The 16,523-nt window shown below is 42.1% G+C and overlaps 1 protein-coding gene across 5 annotated transcripts in view; it reads right to left on the bottom strand.

The window, feature by feature from the left end:
* LOC137555644 (uncharacterized) overlaps positions 1–16,523 on the bottom strand; it is a 111,835-nt gene that overhangs the window by 49,223 nt on the left and 46,089 nt on the right. For all 5 annotated transcript variants that reach the window (XM_068271585.1, XM_068271586.1, XM_068271583.1 and 2 more), the window contains exon 2: positions 2,611–3,548. In XM_068271585.1, the coding sequence (XP_068127686.1) occupies positions 2,611–3,413 (803 nt within the window). In that variant the 5' untranslated portion in view covers positions 3,414–3,548. The remainder of the gene's footprint in view (positions 1–2,610; positions 3,549–16,523) is intronic.

Below are 16,523 nucleotides of genomic sequence, written 5' to 3'. Positions count from 1 at the left end.
GCGACAGAGCTGCAGCCACTAGGACGCACTCTATAGGCAGTAGCAGTGTTAGGGAGACTTGCCTAAGGCCTCCTACTGAATAGGTGCTGGCTTACTGAGCAGGCAGAGCCGAGATTCGAACCCAGGTCGCCTGTGTCAGAGGTGGAGCCTTTAACCATTACACTATCCAGCCATTCAAGCAGAATAACCTCTGTAAAGTCTTACTGCATGATGAGTAGAGCAGAATGCAATATATATCATGCACTGCATTATGCTCTACTCATTTTGTGCAAGACTTTCCACGTGTAAGTTCAATGCATTCAACCCTCTGTGCGGTCTGGGAAATTTTAGAGCATGCTTCGAATTGGAAAACTTGGGTGCCCCAAAGACCAAAATAGAAATTGCAGCTACAGCGGCAGCCAGTGAACCATTTGAGCACCGGGGGCACCGGATATAGCCAAAGTGCCAGGGTGACAGAGATAGCAGTGGTGGGGTAAGTTACCAGGTGTGAATGTGTAGGTTTAAATTAGTGTTAGGAGTAGGTTAAAGTTAAGCTTAGATAGTAGTAGGTTAACATTAGGGGTAGGTAAAGGCGGGTTAGTTAAGGCTTAGATAGCAATAGGTTAGTGTTAGGTGTAGATATAGGGACGGTTAGTGTGAGAGAAAAGTTAGGTATCGTAATTATGCAGCACCCAACGTAGAATATCAGCAGCATTGTCAATATTGTACTAGCAGCTTCACTGCGCACTCAATTTTCCTACTACTACTACTACTATTTTTTTTTCATAGATGTTTTTTTCACCAGTCCTAGTGACCAAAGGTTTTGTAGAAGGAGGTGGTATGTGTACCCGAGGGGGGACTTGTGTTTCTTTTAGGAGACCCCAAAAGAATTATTCTAAAAATCTTGAGGGCCCCATACAAGTTTCACTTCAGAGCCTTTTTGGGTTCCATCTGCAAGGTATGATTTGGGGGCTCCTCGAGTGCAACTTGTGTCCACCTGATGGAAACACTAACAAAGTGGGTTGGTTTTTAAAACATATACCACTATAGTCTTTATACTGGGCATAATAAAAAATAATGGGAGCATTACCACATGAGGAGCACTATAATGGTAGCATTGTCATAGAGAAGGTAAGAGAAGGTAGAATAATGGAGGGTGCTTAATAAAAAAGGGCAAAAATAAGTGAGTACCATAAGGGGTGGTTATAATGGGGCTACTATAAAGAAGTAGTACCAAAATGGAGGCACTATAATTGGAGAAGGAGGGGGGTGGTTAGAAAACCAAACATTACTGGGAGGAAAATGCACTATAATGTGGAAGACTAATGTAGGCAATCTAACTTATTTCATATAGATTAAGGTGTGTCTGACATGGCATCCCATCATTAGCTCCTAATTTTGAACATGGAAACAATGAGGGACCTCTACAGGGGAGCTCATTTCAATCACAAATTTCATAGGGGGCGCTCATTTACATGTCAAAACCAACGTGTTTCCAGGGGGGGAAACCCACGCTTCATCAGGGATCAGAGATACCATTTGTATATGATCCCTAATGAAGTGAGGATTTACCCTCAGGAAACATGTTGGTTTTGATATATTCATTAATGTATTAATACAATAAAGAACTCCTTCCTTATACTGGAGAAGCCCCTCTCACTTATTGGTCCATGCATACCAGACAGGAGGTGTCTGGAAGCAGCATTCCTTATCTTCTGGAGACAGAGGATCACAAGACCTGCAGATGAATGGATACTGCCTGGTGCCTGAGAGTGCATCCACTCATAACTTATGCTGGGAATACACGGTTCGTTTCTGGCGCTCGATTCTCCTCTCAATCATTTTTGCCACTCGATACTGCAGTCGATTCTCTCATCTTCCGCTCGTTTTTCTTATCTTTTTCCATTCACTTCTATCAGAAATCGAGCGGCAAAAGTATAGAAAGGGAGATCGGACATGTCGGAAATTATCGAACCATCTAATCACCTCAAAAACGAACCGTGTATTCCCAAGCATTAGTTGCCGATTAGTCAGTATTGACTCTCTCAGCATGAACTCAAGGTACTTACTGGGCTAAGCACCCCCATACATTTAAACACATGGAGTGCTTCCCTTTTTTGTGAAGTAATGTACACCAAAATAAAAATGATCCACTTCCAATTCTGCTCAAACAGCAGTGAAGAAAGCAGGTATATACACAACTCCTTGCTGCATGGTTGTAATGGATTTCTGAATGGGGGTTACATTACAGTGTGTCATTGTCTGAAGTATATTACTTCTTCTTGCTTTGTGTGTGTGGACATTTTATTGCATGTCTAAAAACTGGCTGCATTCACATTATGCCACTGTGCCTACCATTTTACCAGGATCTTTATCATCCTAGCCATGTCGCTGTACAAAGAATTCTACTGCACCTTTCTTCCCAACTGGTTTATTATTTAGTATTTTGTGACCTGTTAATTTCCTGATAAACCATGAGTGTATTTAATTCAGGAAAAGTTTATTATCCCTGATATCGCTACACAAAACATTTACACCTGCATTCATAGATTTGTTTTGCCTTTATAGAGTAATATCAATGCATAATAACAAAATTACATTTGTATCAGAAGTTTAATAATAGAATCTTACCTATAAGACAAGCAAAGCACCAGCAGCAGAACCAAAGCAAACGAGATGGCAGCAGCAATCACAGCTAGCAGTACAACACTTTCCCTGCCTTGGCTTGCCTGAACAGCCATAGTGGTAGCCAGGGACTGGTTATGGTAAGTGAAGAGAAGAGCAAAACCTCGGCCACGGTTAGTGGTTGTAATTAGCTCCAAAACCACCTCAATCATTTCCACAGGAGAACCAAAGGTCAGATTTTTGTTTAGAAGAGAATTTGATCCACAAAAGCGGGAAGAGTAGGTGACAAGGTCAGTGATGTATAGGACATCAAAAGGACATACTTCCAGCACTGGAGGAAATGTAGTCAAGGGGTCAGTCCCAATGTTTATGGGTGATGAGGTTGCACCTTCACTCACCTGTTGAGAAAAAATTGTTGCCATTCTAGAAGTGGACGCTTTATGATTAATAGGTCTATTGTAATCTTGAATAGGATCGTCAGAGCTTTCTGTAACTGTGGAAAGCAGCTCTTTTTGTGGTGTTTTTGGTACTTGAATGGAAGGGCTTTGATCACCAATCAAATCTTGGGATTTTAATACAGTTTTCATTCCATCGTTGACCTTCTTCCATTTCTCTGGTGTTATAATATGGTTGCTGGCCTCATTAGGGTAATTATTATGTCCTCTTGGAATCATCTTCAGCTGATTTGGCAAATAAGTATGGTCCACAGATCCCGTAGGAGATGATAGGGAGTCTGAAGAAGAAACACTGGTAGCAAAGTCAATGTCATCACCTGAGCTTTCATATATGTCAAAATCCAGAGTTTCCATCTCTATGCTGGAGCCTGCAGGCACAAAGATCTGCCACAAGCAATGAGAGCCAGAGAGGTAGTTATTGGGAAATCCTGGAGACAGAATGAGGTCTTTACCTGCTGGATTCAGGACAGCTCCACAATCATAATACACCTAACAAGCAAAACAGATACGAAAACAGCTTTCAGAAAATGCACATTATAAATTAGCCTCCTGTTCTTAAGTAAAACGTTTGCTGTTTTTTTGGGTGAGTTTGTTTGTGGAATGAGAATAGGAAAGCTCACCTCTTCTGTCACGGTTTTATTGAGGAGGATGCTTTTCATTGTTTCCTGTCCCCTTCAATCCCGGCTCCCTCCTCTTTCCCAAGTATTCTGGTGACCCCCCCCAAAAAATTTTTTTATCACACTATTGGTTTCTTTCTCATCTCACTTTCGCAGGGACAAACAGAAAACAGAAATCTCCCAAAAATCACAGAGGTTCCCTGTGACCCCCCCCCCCCCCCCCCAAAAAAAAAACCCAAAACAAAACAGAAAATAAAGATTAAGCTTCTGTTATGTTCAGACCCATTGTGTGGGTCATTAGCAAAATAACCGTTAGGCAGTATACTGCTATAGTGCTCTACTTTTCATCTGCTAGGTCTGATAAATGGCCACAAATTATGTCGATTACACCTTAACTGAGAGGGATATGGAGGCCGACATAATTATTCCCTTTTAAACCATGCAGATTGCCTGGCTCTCCTGCTGCCTCTAATACTTTTAAAGGGAACCAGAGAGGAACGTTAATAAAAAATAGAACAAGCTTTTATACATACCCGGGGCTTCTTTCAGCCCCATAAGCCTGGATCGCTCCCACGCCGCCATCCTCCGCTTCCTGTACCGGCGGTACCGGGTCCCATCACTTCTGGCGGATGCGTCCAATTGTCCGCATCACAGGTGCTCCCTCCATGCCCGTACGTATGCGGCTGCGCAGCAGGCATCCTCACGCGTACGTATATGGATGGCCCATAGAGTTGCATTAGATCTAATGGTCCAATAATGCATTCAGATCGATTTCCAATAGATTTCATTCTGAAATCTATTGGAAATCTGTTCCTAGTGTGTGGCACACATCAGATAGATTCCTGTCAGATTGGACTTGACAGGCATCTGACAGAAATCTGATGGTCGAATCTGCTGCAAATCAATAAGTGTATGCCCACCATAATATAGATTTGCAGCAGATTCGACCGGCAGATAGATTTCTTTCAGATGCCTGTCCAGTCGAATCTGACAGGAATCTATCTGATGGGTGCCACACACTAAGAACAGATTTCCAATAGATTTCAGAATCAAATTTCCAATATATTTCAGAATTAAATCTGCTGCCAGCAGCCGATTGACCTAGATTTTCCACCCAGACCGATCGAGCAAATCCATCGAAATTGGCCAGAAATCAATCGATCCGCCAATCGAACATGCTTCCTGCTGCATCTATTTCTAGCTGATTTGATCAGAGCGGTCGAATCAGCCGTCGATCGATGGATGAAATCGACCAGTGTATGGGCCCCTTTAAAGTGGCCATACACCTAGCGATGTATGGGCTGCTTTGACCCATAGACAAATCTCTCTCTGATCTGATTAGAGAGAGATCTGTTGGCTGCCCACACACCGCAGGCTGATTCCTGCCGCTGTTGCCTAAGGCCCTTACACTTAATCAGTTGGTATACGTTAGTACGCGTTAGTTAGCGGTTTTTCCATAGCAGTGCATTGGGAAGAATATTTCAGTTAAAACTCGCTAAGTGTGAAAGGTGCCATAGGAAAACATGGGCATTACTTTGAAAATCAGTTTTCTTTCCGTTTTAACTGAGAGCAACTGATTAAGTGTAAAAGGGCCCTTAATATACAAATGTGCATTTATACATTACATGTCGTGGTGCCCGTCTGTCTTTTGAAGCCTCTGCTCTTCCATAGCTGCATACACGCTGCCGCGCGTGGCATGACGTCACACGTGCACAGGCATGCTATGCCCCGGCAGCGTGTATGGGGCAAACAGAAGAGAGGGGATTCGGAAGACGGACAGACACCGCAAAACGGGACAGGTAATGTATAAATGCACACATTACATACACATTTATACATTGTGGGAAAAAAAGCTGGTGCTTTTGTTGTTCATCCTGATATCGCTCGCCGTTACAGCCGCACTCCCGACCGACCACAACGGCCGACATCTTGCAGCATGTCCGACCGATATAAGCGACCGATTTCTGCCCGAAATTGGTTGCATTGTCGGTCGAGCATGCACTTGGTGGCACCGATTTTCATCCGAATACGAGTATAATAATTGAATCGGTCAATAGGCCAGCTAGTCACCTGATGTATGGCCACTATTAGCCATAGACCATGGTCAAGCATGCCAGTCAGGTGTTTCTGACTTCAGTCAGACTGGATTTGCCATATGCTTGTTTCAGGTGTGTGATTCAGACTCTACTGATACCAGAAAATCAGCAAGGCGCCAGGCAATTAATATTGTTCAAAAGGAAATAAATATGGCAACCTCCATTGTCCTTCAGGTTACCTTTACAAAATCCTAAACTCCTTTTCAAGATCAGATTTTAGAGAAAGTTTCTAACAGGGAGCTTAAAATGTGAGCTATGCACATAAATACATTTTATAGTGTTGTTATACTTGTCCTGTAACAATAAATACAAAGCACAGATAACAAACCACAGAAGAGCATTCCAAGCATCTGATCTGTTTCATTTTAGGAACTTACTTTCATCTAACAAAAATAACTTTCCCTAACGAAAGTGGCAATAAAAATGCATCACTTTAAAAGACATCTGGATAACATTTACAATATGGGGAATGCATTTAAAAAGTAAAACTGTTGAGCCGGCCGCTTATCTGTTTAGACAAATGGGAAGCTGGCACTGCTACAGAGAAAGGCAGAAGGAATCTTCACATATTAACCCAGATAATACTGCTCCTACTGTGTAGAAATGAACCCAAACATGCAGAGTACACAGTTACAAAGCATCCAAGGGGAGCCAATGACTCCTATTTGACTGAACTGATTACATTACAGTGAGTTAAGTAATTCCATCTCTGCCTTCAAAAGGAAGCAAAACAAAAGAACACAGAGTGTTATATTATTAGTATTATGCATTCATATAAACTAGATATTTCTTCACCACTTAACAGAGTACATCAGTTATAGGAGAGACTGTTCTATTCAACACAAAGCATATTTCATCCCAGTGTTTGTCCACTTTAAATAGCCATTCAGACCTCATAGGGAGTCATCTCCAGTCTCTAGTGCAGGGATGTTGAACTCAAATACAAAAAGTGGGCCGAAATAAAACACTGGGACCAAGTCGCAGGCCAACCTCAATGTCTAGTGGCCACCTCCCTCCCGTATAAAGTTTCTGGTGTCTAATGCTCCCCCATCTTCCCTCCCTTATATACTGTAGTTCCCTGGTGTCTACTTGTCCCTCTTCCTCCTCTATACAGCTACCTGGTGTCTAGTGGTCCTCCCATACTCCCCTATACAATTCTCTGGTGTCTAGTGGTCCCCTCCTTCCCTCTTACAATTGGTTTTTAGTGGGCCCCTGCCACCTCTAAACAGTTCACTGGTGCCTAGTGACCCCATCCTTCCCCTATACAGTTCCCTGGTGTCTAAGGATTCCTCCCTCACTACCCCATATGGCTTCCCTGGAGATCTAGGCTTCACCTCCAATATAGCTCCCCTGGTTGTCTAGAGTAGGCCGAAAATATTGCAACGTAGGGAAACCAATTGTGGGCCAAATTTGATGGCTTTGTGGGACAGAGTTTGACATGTATGCATCAGTGCATTGTTCATATTTTATAAAATCTTGCACACAAAAAAATCACTTTATGGCACTGGCATCAGACCCTTCCCAGGGGCACTGGCACCCTATACTTTTGGCTGCAGTAATTTAATCTTTATCCCTGACAAACATCATGAACTGAATGTGTGTGAGGCACTATGTACTATATTACTTGCGCAGTGCCTGCTAATGAACATACATTTGTATAAATATTTTCCAAACTTTCCCATAACACTTACCTGCTTTTTCATGATGCATCAGTTGAGAATGAATGTGACAAAATGACCTTGCACAGCCGAAGTTTACCCTTATCTAGAAAATGTACCCTGTGGGGTACATGTAACACTACTTGAGAACTTGTAATTAAAATAGCATCCGAAATAGAAAAGTGTGAGGAAATCAGGAATAAAGAGACAGGCGCACAACATGATATGGACACTGGGCGTGTGTAGCTCAAAGGTGCCCATTTTACCACAGAAGCCATCCAGATGGTCAGTCACTGAGCAATAGGTACATTCTATGACTGTAAAAATACACTTGAGCTTGTTTTGTCAAATCAGACTCAGTATTTGGAGAAACTCAGTAGTGCATTCCCTCAAAATGTTAACTGCTGAAGCATTTCAAAGAGTTCTACTGTAAAAAAAAAAAAAAAAAAAAAAAGACATGAAAGCCTAAAGCTAGGTACAAACATATGGATATTGCTTACGGCAAGTCGACGATGATTTTTTTTTTTTGTACAAGTGTCCTCTCCACATTAAGGGAGCTGCAATCAGCTGCAATTATTAGCCCTATTGTTACTATATTCCCCTACACACAGAGCCGGGACAAGGTCCTCCAGCACCCAAGGCTGAGACACCAAAGTGCGCCCCTCCATCCCTCCCACCCCAGCCGTCACACACTGATTGCTATTAGACTAAGAGGGCCACAGGGCCCACAACCTCCCCAACACCTTAATATCTAGTTATCTGGTTTGCAGTCACTGCTATGTATCCCCTTTTCTTATTTCTTTCTGCTTCATACACAATTAGGAATGACAGCTGAATGAATTGTGCACCCCCTCCTACACTGCGCCCTGAGGCTGGAGCCTCTCCAGCTTATGCCTCGGCCCAGCCCTCCCTACACACACACACACGTACGTACACACACACACACACACTGAATGACATGGATTTTCCCATTAGAATGACTCTTGTCACGGGGTGATATATTCGGCAGTAACTGAACAGTTAGTTCGTAAACTGTTGGTGTTTGAAGGAGGAAAAATTGACAAGCATAAAAATATGTCTGGTGGGGTTTTCCTAGTATACACAGGCTAGGATTTAATAAAAGTGATCAGAGGAAGGGCAATAGGTGACTCAGGCACAGAAGCAAGGGCACCCAAGGTTCATTGATGTGTGTGGGGAGTAAAGGCTAGTCTTTCTGGTCCAATCCCACCGAAGAGCTACCATAGCTCAAACAATGGGACCATGTAGCTGCAGGACAGTCACAGTGCGTATACTGACCCCTGTTCACTGACCCATTTGATTTCATCTCCTGAGCTGGAAAAACATCTTTGATCCACAAAGCTCTCACCTCACAACTTGCAGGTCTTAAAAAATAACGTCTTAACATCTAGGTATCAGATTTATCAGATAAATTTTTGAAGAATATAATATCTACTGGGGAACTGATTTATATGATGCTCATCAACTGAACAGAAAACAAAGACTGTGTGATGTGCTTGCCGGGAGGCAGATTAGCTGTCTGCATCAATAGCACAGGATTTTAGATGAATTGCTGTGGACAACATAGGCTGTGTACTGGGGTCCTTTTTTGCAGTAGCTGCAAAACAGAAGACTGTTGTTTTGTGACTGCACATCAGAATGTCGGGTCAGAAGCAGGATACAAGAGGGCCAGCTCTCTACACTATAACCCTTGAGTGAAGGGACTTTGGAAGTCTCTGCTTACTGCACATTTCAGGAACTTCACTTGAGCAGTAAGTAGGGACACTTCAAGCAATGCTCTGTGGGAAAGACTTATTTGCTACACATTTCAGGAAATTCTTCCACCCACAGGACTGAAGAATTCTGTTCTTCGGAGACGTACTGTAACACTCAATTATATGTTCAGTTCAGGGAACTCATTGCCCTCTCTTTTTGCTTAACCACCTATACAGTACTTGCGGAGGCCTGCTAACCCCATTCTGTGGACTCCCAATTCAGCAATTCATAGGGACCTGCCTGTATTGCATATTTCACTAATTAGTAGCAAGTAGCAATAGTTCACTAATTAGATGACATTCTTTACTAATTGATGGGCAATTTTATGCTTTTTATGGAGAAAAATAGATTGCACAGATAGGAAAGGTTTGGGGATCCATGCCATGAAAACCATCTAAAAGGATCTCAACTTTGTATAGAATCTCTTTTAAAGTGTATAGACAGTTCCTCCATTTTTTCCTACCTCAATCATCCACTCCTTACATTAAACAGAGGCTATATTAGAAGGGGAAAAAAATCTCGTAAATAGTGTTTTCTGTAGCTGAAAATAACCATTTTATGATCTCACCAAAAATGGAGAACTCAACTGAACACAACCGATCTTCTCTTCTACAGGCTCTTGTTTGTCCTCTGCTTATTGCTTGTTTAATTATCTAACTCAGTTTACAACAAATTAAAGCTAACTTCTACACCAGGTGGATACAAGTCACTCCAAAACTATCTTTCCTGACAGCTTTGGGCGATGGCTGGGGCTGACTAGAAATAGTGTTTCTCAATTGAAATAACTAATTCAGGACGATTTCTGGTGATTTTATAGCCATTTTAAATGTAATGTTAGCAATTTCTATTGCAATTGTACCTACATTTGTATTTTACCCATATTAGGCACAAATTATCTTTAAAAAAATGTAGGGTTTGTTTGCATGTGATCAAATTTGCTGGTACCCTTCCAAGAAAAAAAAATGAAAAAAAAAAAATAGAGAACCTACAATTGTTTCTGAAAAGTAATTTCCCCCATTCTTGATTATTCTGTAGTTGACATGAATTGGACTTCAGGAGTTTTATTCAGAAGAATATTTCAAAATAATACATAAAAGCACAGTTGAAAATTCCAAAGACAAAAATGATGGGACCCTCAACCTAAAGTATATTTTAATGCACAAACTTTAGGCCCCTTTCACACAGGCAGCTGACAGACCGTGACACCATGGACCTGGAGGACGCTTGCACATGCTTGGTACAGACAGTGAAGGTGGTGTCCACCCCCCTGCATGCATATTCGAGCACAATGGCAGTAGCCTTTAGAAGTACCATGAGGCCGTACTATGTGTCAACCACTGCCAAACGTTTTTTGTCACTAGGCAGTATGGTCACTCCAGAATGTCTCAACGTTTTTGAGATTTTACTGTTCCTTGAAAAGACTTAAAAAGCAACCCCAAAACAACTTCTTCCAAGCTTCACAGTCAGTGTGGTGTTTTTCCCTTTACAAGCTTTATTTTTATATGGACATAGAGCTGATGTTACTTGCCTGTTTTGTCTCCTCTGTCCAATGGATATTCTCTCAAAGCTATAAGGTTGTGAAAACAATACATTTTAGCATATTCCACTTTTTTTATTCCTTACACAACTGGGTTTTCTTCCAACAATTATGGACTTTCACCAGAGTTCAGCTTGTACCTCTATGGAAGCTGTCCTGTCTACCATCCTCACTGTCTATCTTTCTTCCCACTCTAGGGTCAGTTTTCATCTTACGGCAGCATCCAGGGAAGTTGGTCAGACAGGTCAGTCAGGAGTAGACAAAGCATTTACACAGAAATTTCTGCTTCATGATTTAGACTAAAATGAAAGCAATTTGCAACATTGAGGCTACTTTCACACTGGTGCATTGCATTGGACAATATAATCACATTGCTAATGCGATGCAATTACAGTATATAGTAATGGTACATTCAAATTGGTGCATTAGCAGTGCAGTGTGATGGGTCCGTTGGCATTAACATGATGCATGCATAACGTGTGTTAACAATTACAGTGGAGCATACATTCACTACGTGCTGTATGCGTCACACCGCAGGCATAACGTGCCATGTCCAACATGGAAAAGAGCTGGCACATTTAAAAGTAAATCTTTATTTGTTCCATGTAAAAAATATGGCCAACGTTTCGGAGCCACGTTTATCAAGGCAATGTTTGCTCAGATGCAAAGATCTGTCTGCCTACAGTGCAAAAGTTCCTGCAAAGGAACTATGCTGCTGATGATCCCAGACAACACACATCGCTCTCTGCGAGTGTTTAGAGGAGCCAGACTCCCGCTTCCTTTGCAGGAACTTTTGCACAGCAGCAGACAGATCTTTGCCTCCGAGCAAACATTGCCTTGATAAAGGGGTCCTGCATGGCTTCGAAACGTTGGCCATATTTTTTTACATGGAACCAATAAAGATTAACTTTGGATGTTCCAGTTCTTTTCCTTGTTGAATACTGCATAGAGGGAGTCATCCCTCTTTTCAGCTGTTGCACTCCCCTTAAAGACTATGGGTTTGATCCTTTAGTGAGTGCGAGACAATACTACCAATGTGATAATGTGGGATGAGACTTTTCCCCTTTGTTGTGTTGTAATACTGTTTTTCCAGGGAACGAACTGCAACTCCTCAGTGTGACAGGAGCAGCTCAAGCTAGTGACATTCAGCCCAGCAATAAGGAAAACAATACTGTCCTTTTCTGTGTGTGAAGGTACACTTTAGACAAGAAACACACCACATATCGCTCTTTTCTCCTGGCAGACTCAAAAGCGCCAGAGCTGCAGCCACTAGGATGTGCTCTATAGGCAGTAGCAGTGCTAGGGAGTCTTGTGCAAGGTTTCCTCACTGTAAAGGTGCAGTTTACTGAACAGGAAGATCTGAGATTCAAATCCTGGTCTCATGTGTCAGAGCCCTTAACCAGTGTACTATCTAGCCACTGTACACTGGGACTACACAGCAGATCATTTGGTTCATCAGTGCTGTGTACAGTCCTTTCACAAATGTTTAAAGTGTACCTGAGGCAAACCTTTAGTCAAACCTCCAATACTTACCTAAGAAGAGGCCTCCTGTTGAGGCTTCCCACACAGTCTACCGTTGCCGAGCTCAGACCTCCCCAAAGGAATAGATAGTCAGATAGTGACAGATCGTCTTTGTCCAGAAATTAAAAGGATGCCTACTTTTATGCCAGTTTTCATAAGAAGAGAAGCTCAAGAATCTTGTGATATGGAGGCTGCCATATTTATTTCCTTTTAAAGTTTAACTGTCGGTCATAAAATTAAAAATCATTTTTTTATTTTTATCTAGTAAACAAGTAATAACGATGCTAACCAGGGCAATTCAAAAATTAAAATCACTATTACTTTTCTTGTTGATAATTGAGCATTCCCCAGTTTACCTGACTTATTTGGTACACACAAAATTCGGTACACAAAAAGAAAGTTGCAGGGCATGTTGGGTTGTCCTTTTTTGTTTCTCTATTTCCCCTCAGACTTAACTAATGCAGCCTGATTGGCTGAAGCCTCTTTCCCTCCTGTTTTCCCCTCCCACACCTCTGTTCCTCTCTGATTGGCCAATATTTCTCATGCGGAGACAATGCACTTTCTATAGCGAAGGGCGGGCAAATCAGGCAGAGGAGAGTAAGGGAGAAAATTACATTAGGATTGGCTTCAAAATAGCCACACTTAAAATGGGAAATGCTAAGAAGGGTTTCCTCTTTTTTACTGCAGAAAAATCACTCAAGTTAAAACGTGGACAGTGCAATACATATCCTATGTAAGTAGAGCAAGTATTTAACTACTTTTATACTGTATTCGTTTTTTTTCTGAGATAGTATGGCTGACAGATCCTCTTTAAACAATACCAGTTTCCCGACTGTCCTACAGATCCTCTGCCTCTAATACTTTTAGCCCTAGACCCTGAACAAGCATAGGCAGATCTGGCATGCCTGTTTCTGGTGCTATTCAGATACTACTGCAGCCAAATAGATCAGCAAAGCTATCAGGCAACTGGTATTGTTTAAAAGAAAATAAAAAATATGGCAGCCTTCATATCCCACTCACTTCAGTTGTCCTTTAAAGGGAATCTAAACTGAGAATATGTTTTTTTCCTTTTCAAATAATATCAGTTGCCTGACTCTCCTGCTGATCATGTGTATCCAATACTTCTAGCCACAGTCCCTCAACAAGCATATAGATCAGGTGCTCTGACTGAAGTCAGACTGGATTAGCTGCATGCTTGTTTCAGGTGTGTGATTCAGCCACTACTGCAGTTAAATAGATCAGCAGGGCTGCCAGGTAACTGGTATTGTTTAAAAGGAAACATCCATATCCGTCTCAGTTAAGGTTCCCTTTAAGGCCACATTCACAGTGGCACATTGTGTTGTGTTCCCCAAATCACAATAATTGATTAGTCAAGGAGTTGTACCCAGAAATGGTGTTTGCTCATACAGGTTCTGAAAGGAAGAATGGGGTGGTGGGGGGAGGGGGGGGGGTTGGGGCAGTGAGAGTAAGTGGGGACAATGTCAGAAAGCCAAGAACTGAGGCTGCTATACTATGGTAAAGATTTCAAAAGAAAAATCCCAGTTAGACTTACCGGTAATCGTGATTTCTAGGAGTTCTCCAGGACTGCCGATAGATTGAGAGTACACCAGTTCCTTAATCAAAGGAAACACAGACAATTGCCAAATTTGCATACACAATTGTCCACCTTACATATGTGCGCATAGCCTGACTACTACAGTTATCACAGAGTACCACCTTTGATGCACACACCCAAAGAATTTAGCAGTTGCCTAAACCAGAGGTTCCCATCCAGTAAAAAGGGAGGGTATAGGAGAGGCCGTCCTGGAGGACTCCTAGAAATCCCGATTACCGGTAAGTCTAACTGGAATTTTCTCCAGGCGTCCTCCAGGACGGCTGATAGATTGAGAGACCACAGAGCACTAGTGAAAAATAAAATAGAATTTTATTTCACTCACTCTTAGTGAGGGACCACGGCTTGTAGCAATTTCCTGCCAAACGACACATCTTGACTTGATAGAAGGTCAATGTGGTAGTGCTTGATAAATGTAGACGGATCTGACCACGTAGCCGTTCTACATATTTGTTCTATTGACGCCCCTGCCCTTTCTGCCCAAGAGATAGATAAGGTCCTTGTAGAATGAGCTCTCACCTGGCTAGGTATCTCTCTGCCTGCATTTTGATAACTGTACAATAACTTGTCTAATCCAACTGGAAATGCTACATTTGGTTGCCTGTAGTTCTTTCCTTTGCCCCATAAATGAAATTAGTAAATTATTTGACTTTCTCCAGTCTCTAGTTCTTTGTAAATAAATCATAATTGCTCTTCTAATGTTTAACAAATGAAAAGTTCTGTCTTTGTCTGAGGTTGCTTTTTCACAAAATAAGGGTACAATAATGTCCTGAGTCCTGTGGAATTTCATATTAACTGTAGGTATGTAGGATGGGTCAGGTCTGAAGATAATCTTATCAGGAAGTATGGTCATGTACTGATCCTTTACTGACAAGTCCTGTAAATCACCCATTCTCCTTGCTGTGGTGATGGCTAACAAAAAAGCTACTTTCAAAGTCATGAAACTGAGTGGGACTTTATACAGCGGTTCAAAAGGTTCTTTCATTAGTTCTTGTAAAACCAACGAAAGACCCCAAGGAGGAAAGGGTCGAATCAAGAAAGGACTAGTTTGGATACCACCTTCAGAAATGCTTTGATGTATGGTTCTTTGGCTAGTTGGGCATCCAGAAATACAGACAAGGCTGCAATTTGTACCTTTAAGGTGCTCACAGCAAGTTGCATGTCTACCGTGTCTTGTAAAATGTCTAAGACTACTGTCAACGAGTTATCTGTAATTGAAAACCCCTTTTTAATTTCCAGCTGTTAAAGGTTTTTCAGACCTTTCTATAAATCTTATTTGTAATTTCCTTTCTACTCTTCAGGAGTGTATTTATTACTTTTCCGAGAATCCTTTATTAATCAGTAACTGCTTTTCAGGATCCACGCTGTCAGTTTTAGGCTTAGTGGGTCGGGATGAAAGATTCCCTTTTGCGCAAGCAAATATCTTTCCTCTCTGGCAGCAGAAATGGGTCCTGTAGTGCCAGAAATCTGATTATTGGAAACCATGATCGTTTTGGCCACCAAGGGATGACCAAAATTACAGTGGCTTTTTCCAACTGAATCTTCCTGACCACCTTTGTTAGAAGATTGAATGGTGGGAAGGCATAAACCAGTCCTTCCCCCCCCCCCCCCCAGTTGACTTGTAGAGCATCTAGCCTGTGAACTGGTGAAAATGCGTGCAGTGAACAGAAGTCGGGCAACTTTTCCTTCCCTGGGAACGCAAAGAGGTCCAGACCCCGTAAACCTCACTTTCGGGATAGGAGCTGAAATGTTTCTGGATTCAATTCCCATTCTGCTTCTAGAATAGGTCACCTGCTGAGTTTGTCTGCTACTCTGTTTAGTGAGCCCTTTATGTGAGTTGCTGACAGTGACTTTAGATGTCTTTCCGCCCAGTCCATGATCTCCAATGACAGACCCAGCAGGTCTGGCACCCTAGTTCCTCCTTGTCTGTTCAAGTAGGAAACCGTGACCATGTTGTCTGAGAGTATGTTCACATGGTGGCCCTGGACCTGATCTACCAGGGCTAGCAGAGCTTCTTTTACTGCAGATAGTTCTCTGAAGTTTGAAGACCTTTCCTTTATGAACTCCGACCACTCCACTTGGACCTGACATCTTTGAATGTGAGCCCCCACCCGCACGCACTTGCGTCCGTGGTCACCCTGAGCACAGACTCCTGAATCCATGTGCGACCCTGAGATAGATTTAGTGGAACTAAACACCATTGGAGGGATTTTTTGATTTTCGTATCCAGGCATCTTTTCTGGTCCCACAAGTGGCGATTTCTTCCACTGATTTCCCTTAACGAGATCTCTGACTGACATTGAATTGCAGAGATCTTTCTGGAAATCTTATCTATCTTTTCCTGTGGAAGAATTATGGTTCAGTTTACTGTATCCAGTATGTAACCCAGAAACATAGTCCTTTGTGATGGAACTAAGTTGGACTTTTCCCAACTTATTTTCCACCCCAGAAATTGTAGCAACTGAAGACAGGAATTTAGATCCCTCTCTAACTCCTGTACTGAATGTACCAAAACAAGGAAGTCGTCCAAATAAGGGATGACTTTTATCTTCCTCAAATGGAGACAGGCTGTTACCTCTGCAATTACTTTCGTAAAAATCCGAAGGAAAGCTGCCAGGCCAAAAGTAAGCGCCTGGAACTGGTAGTGGCA

This window comes from Hyperolius riggenbachi, chromosome 1 (assembly GCF_040937935.1).
Source record: "Hyperolius riggenbachi isolate aHypRig1 chromosome 1, aHypRig1.pri, whole genome shotgun sequence".
NCBI lineage: Eukaryota > Metazoa > Chordata > Amphibia > Anura > Hyperoliidae > Hyperolius > Hyperolius riggenbachi.
This window is presented reverse-complemented; position numbering and strand designations above follow the sequence as displayed.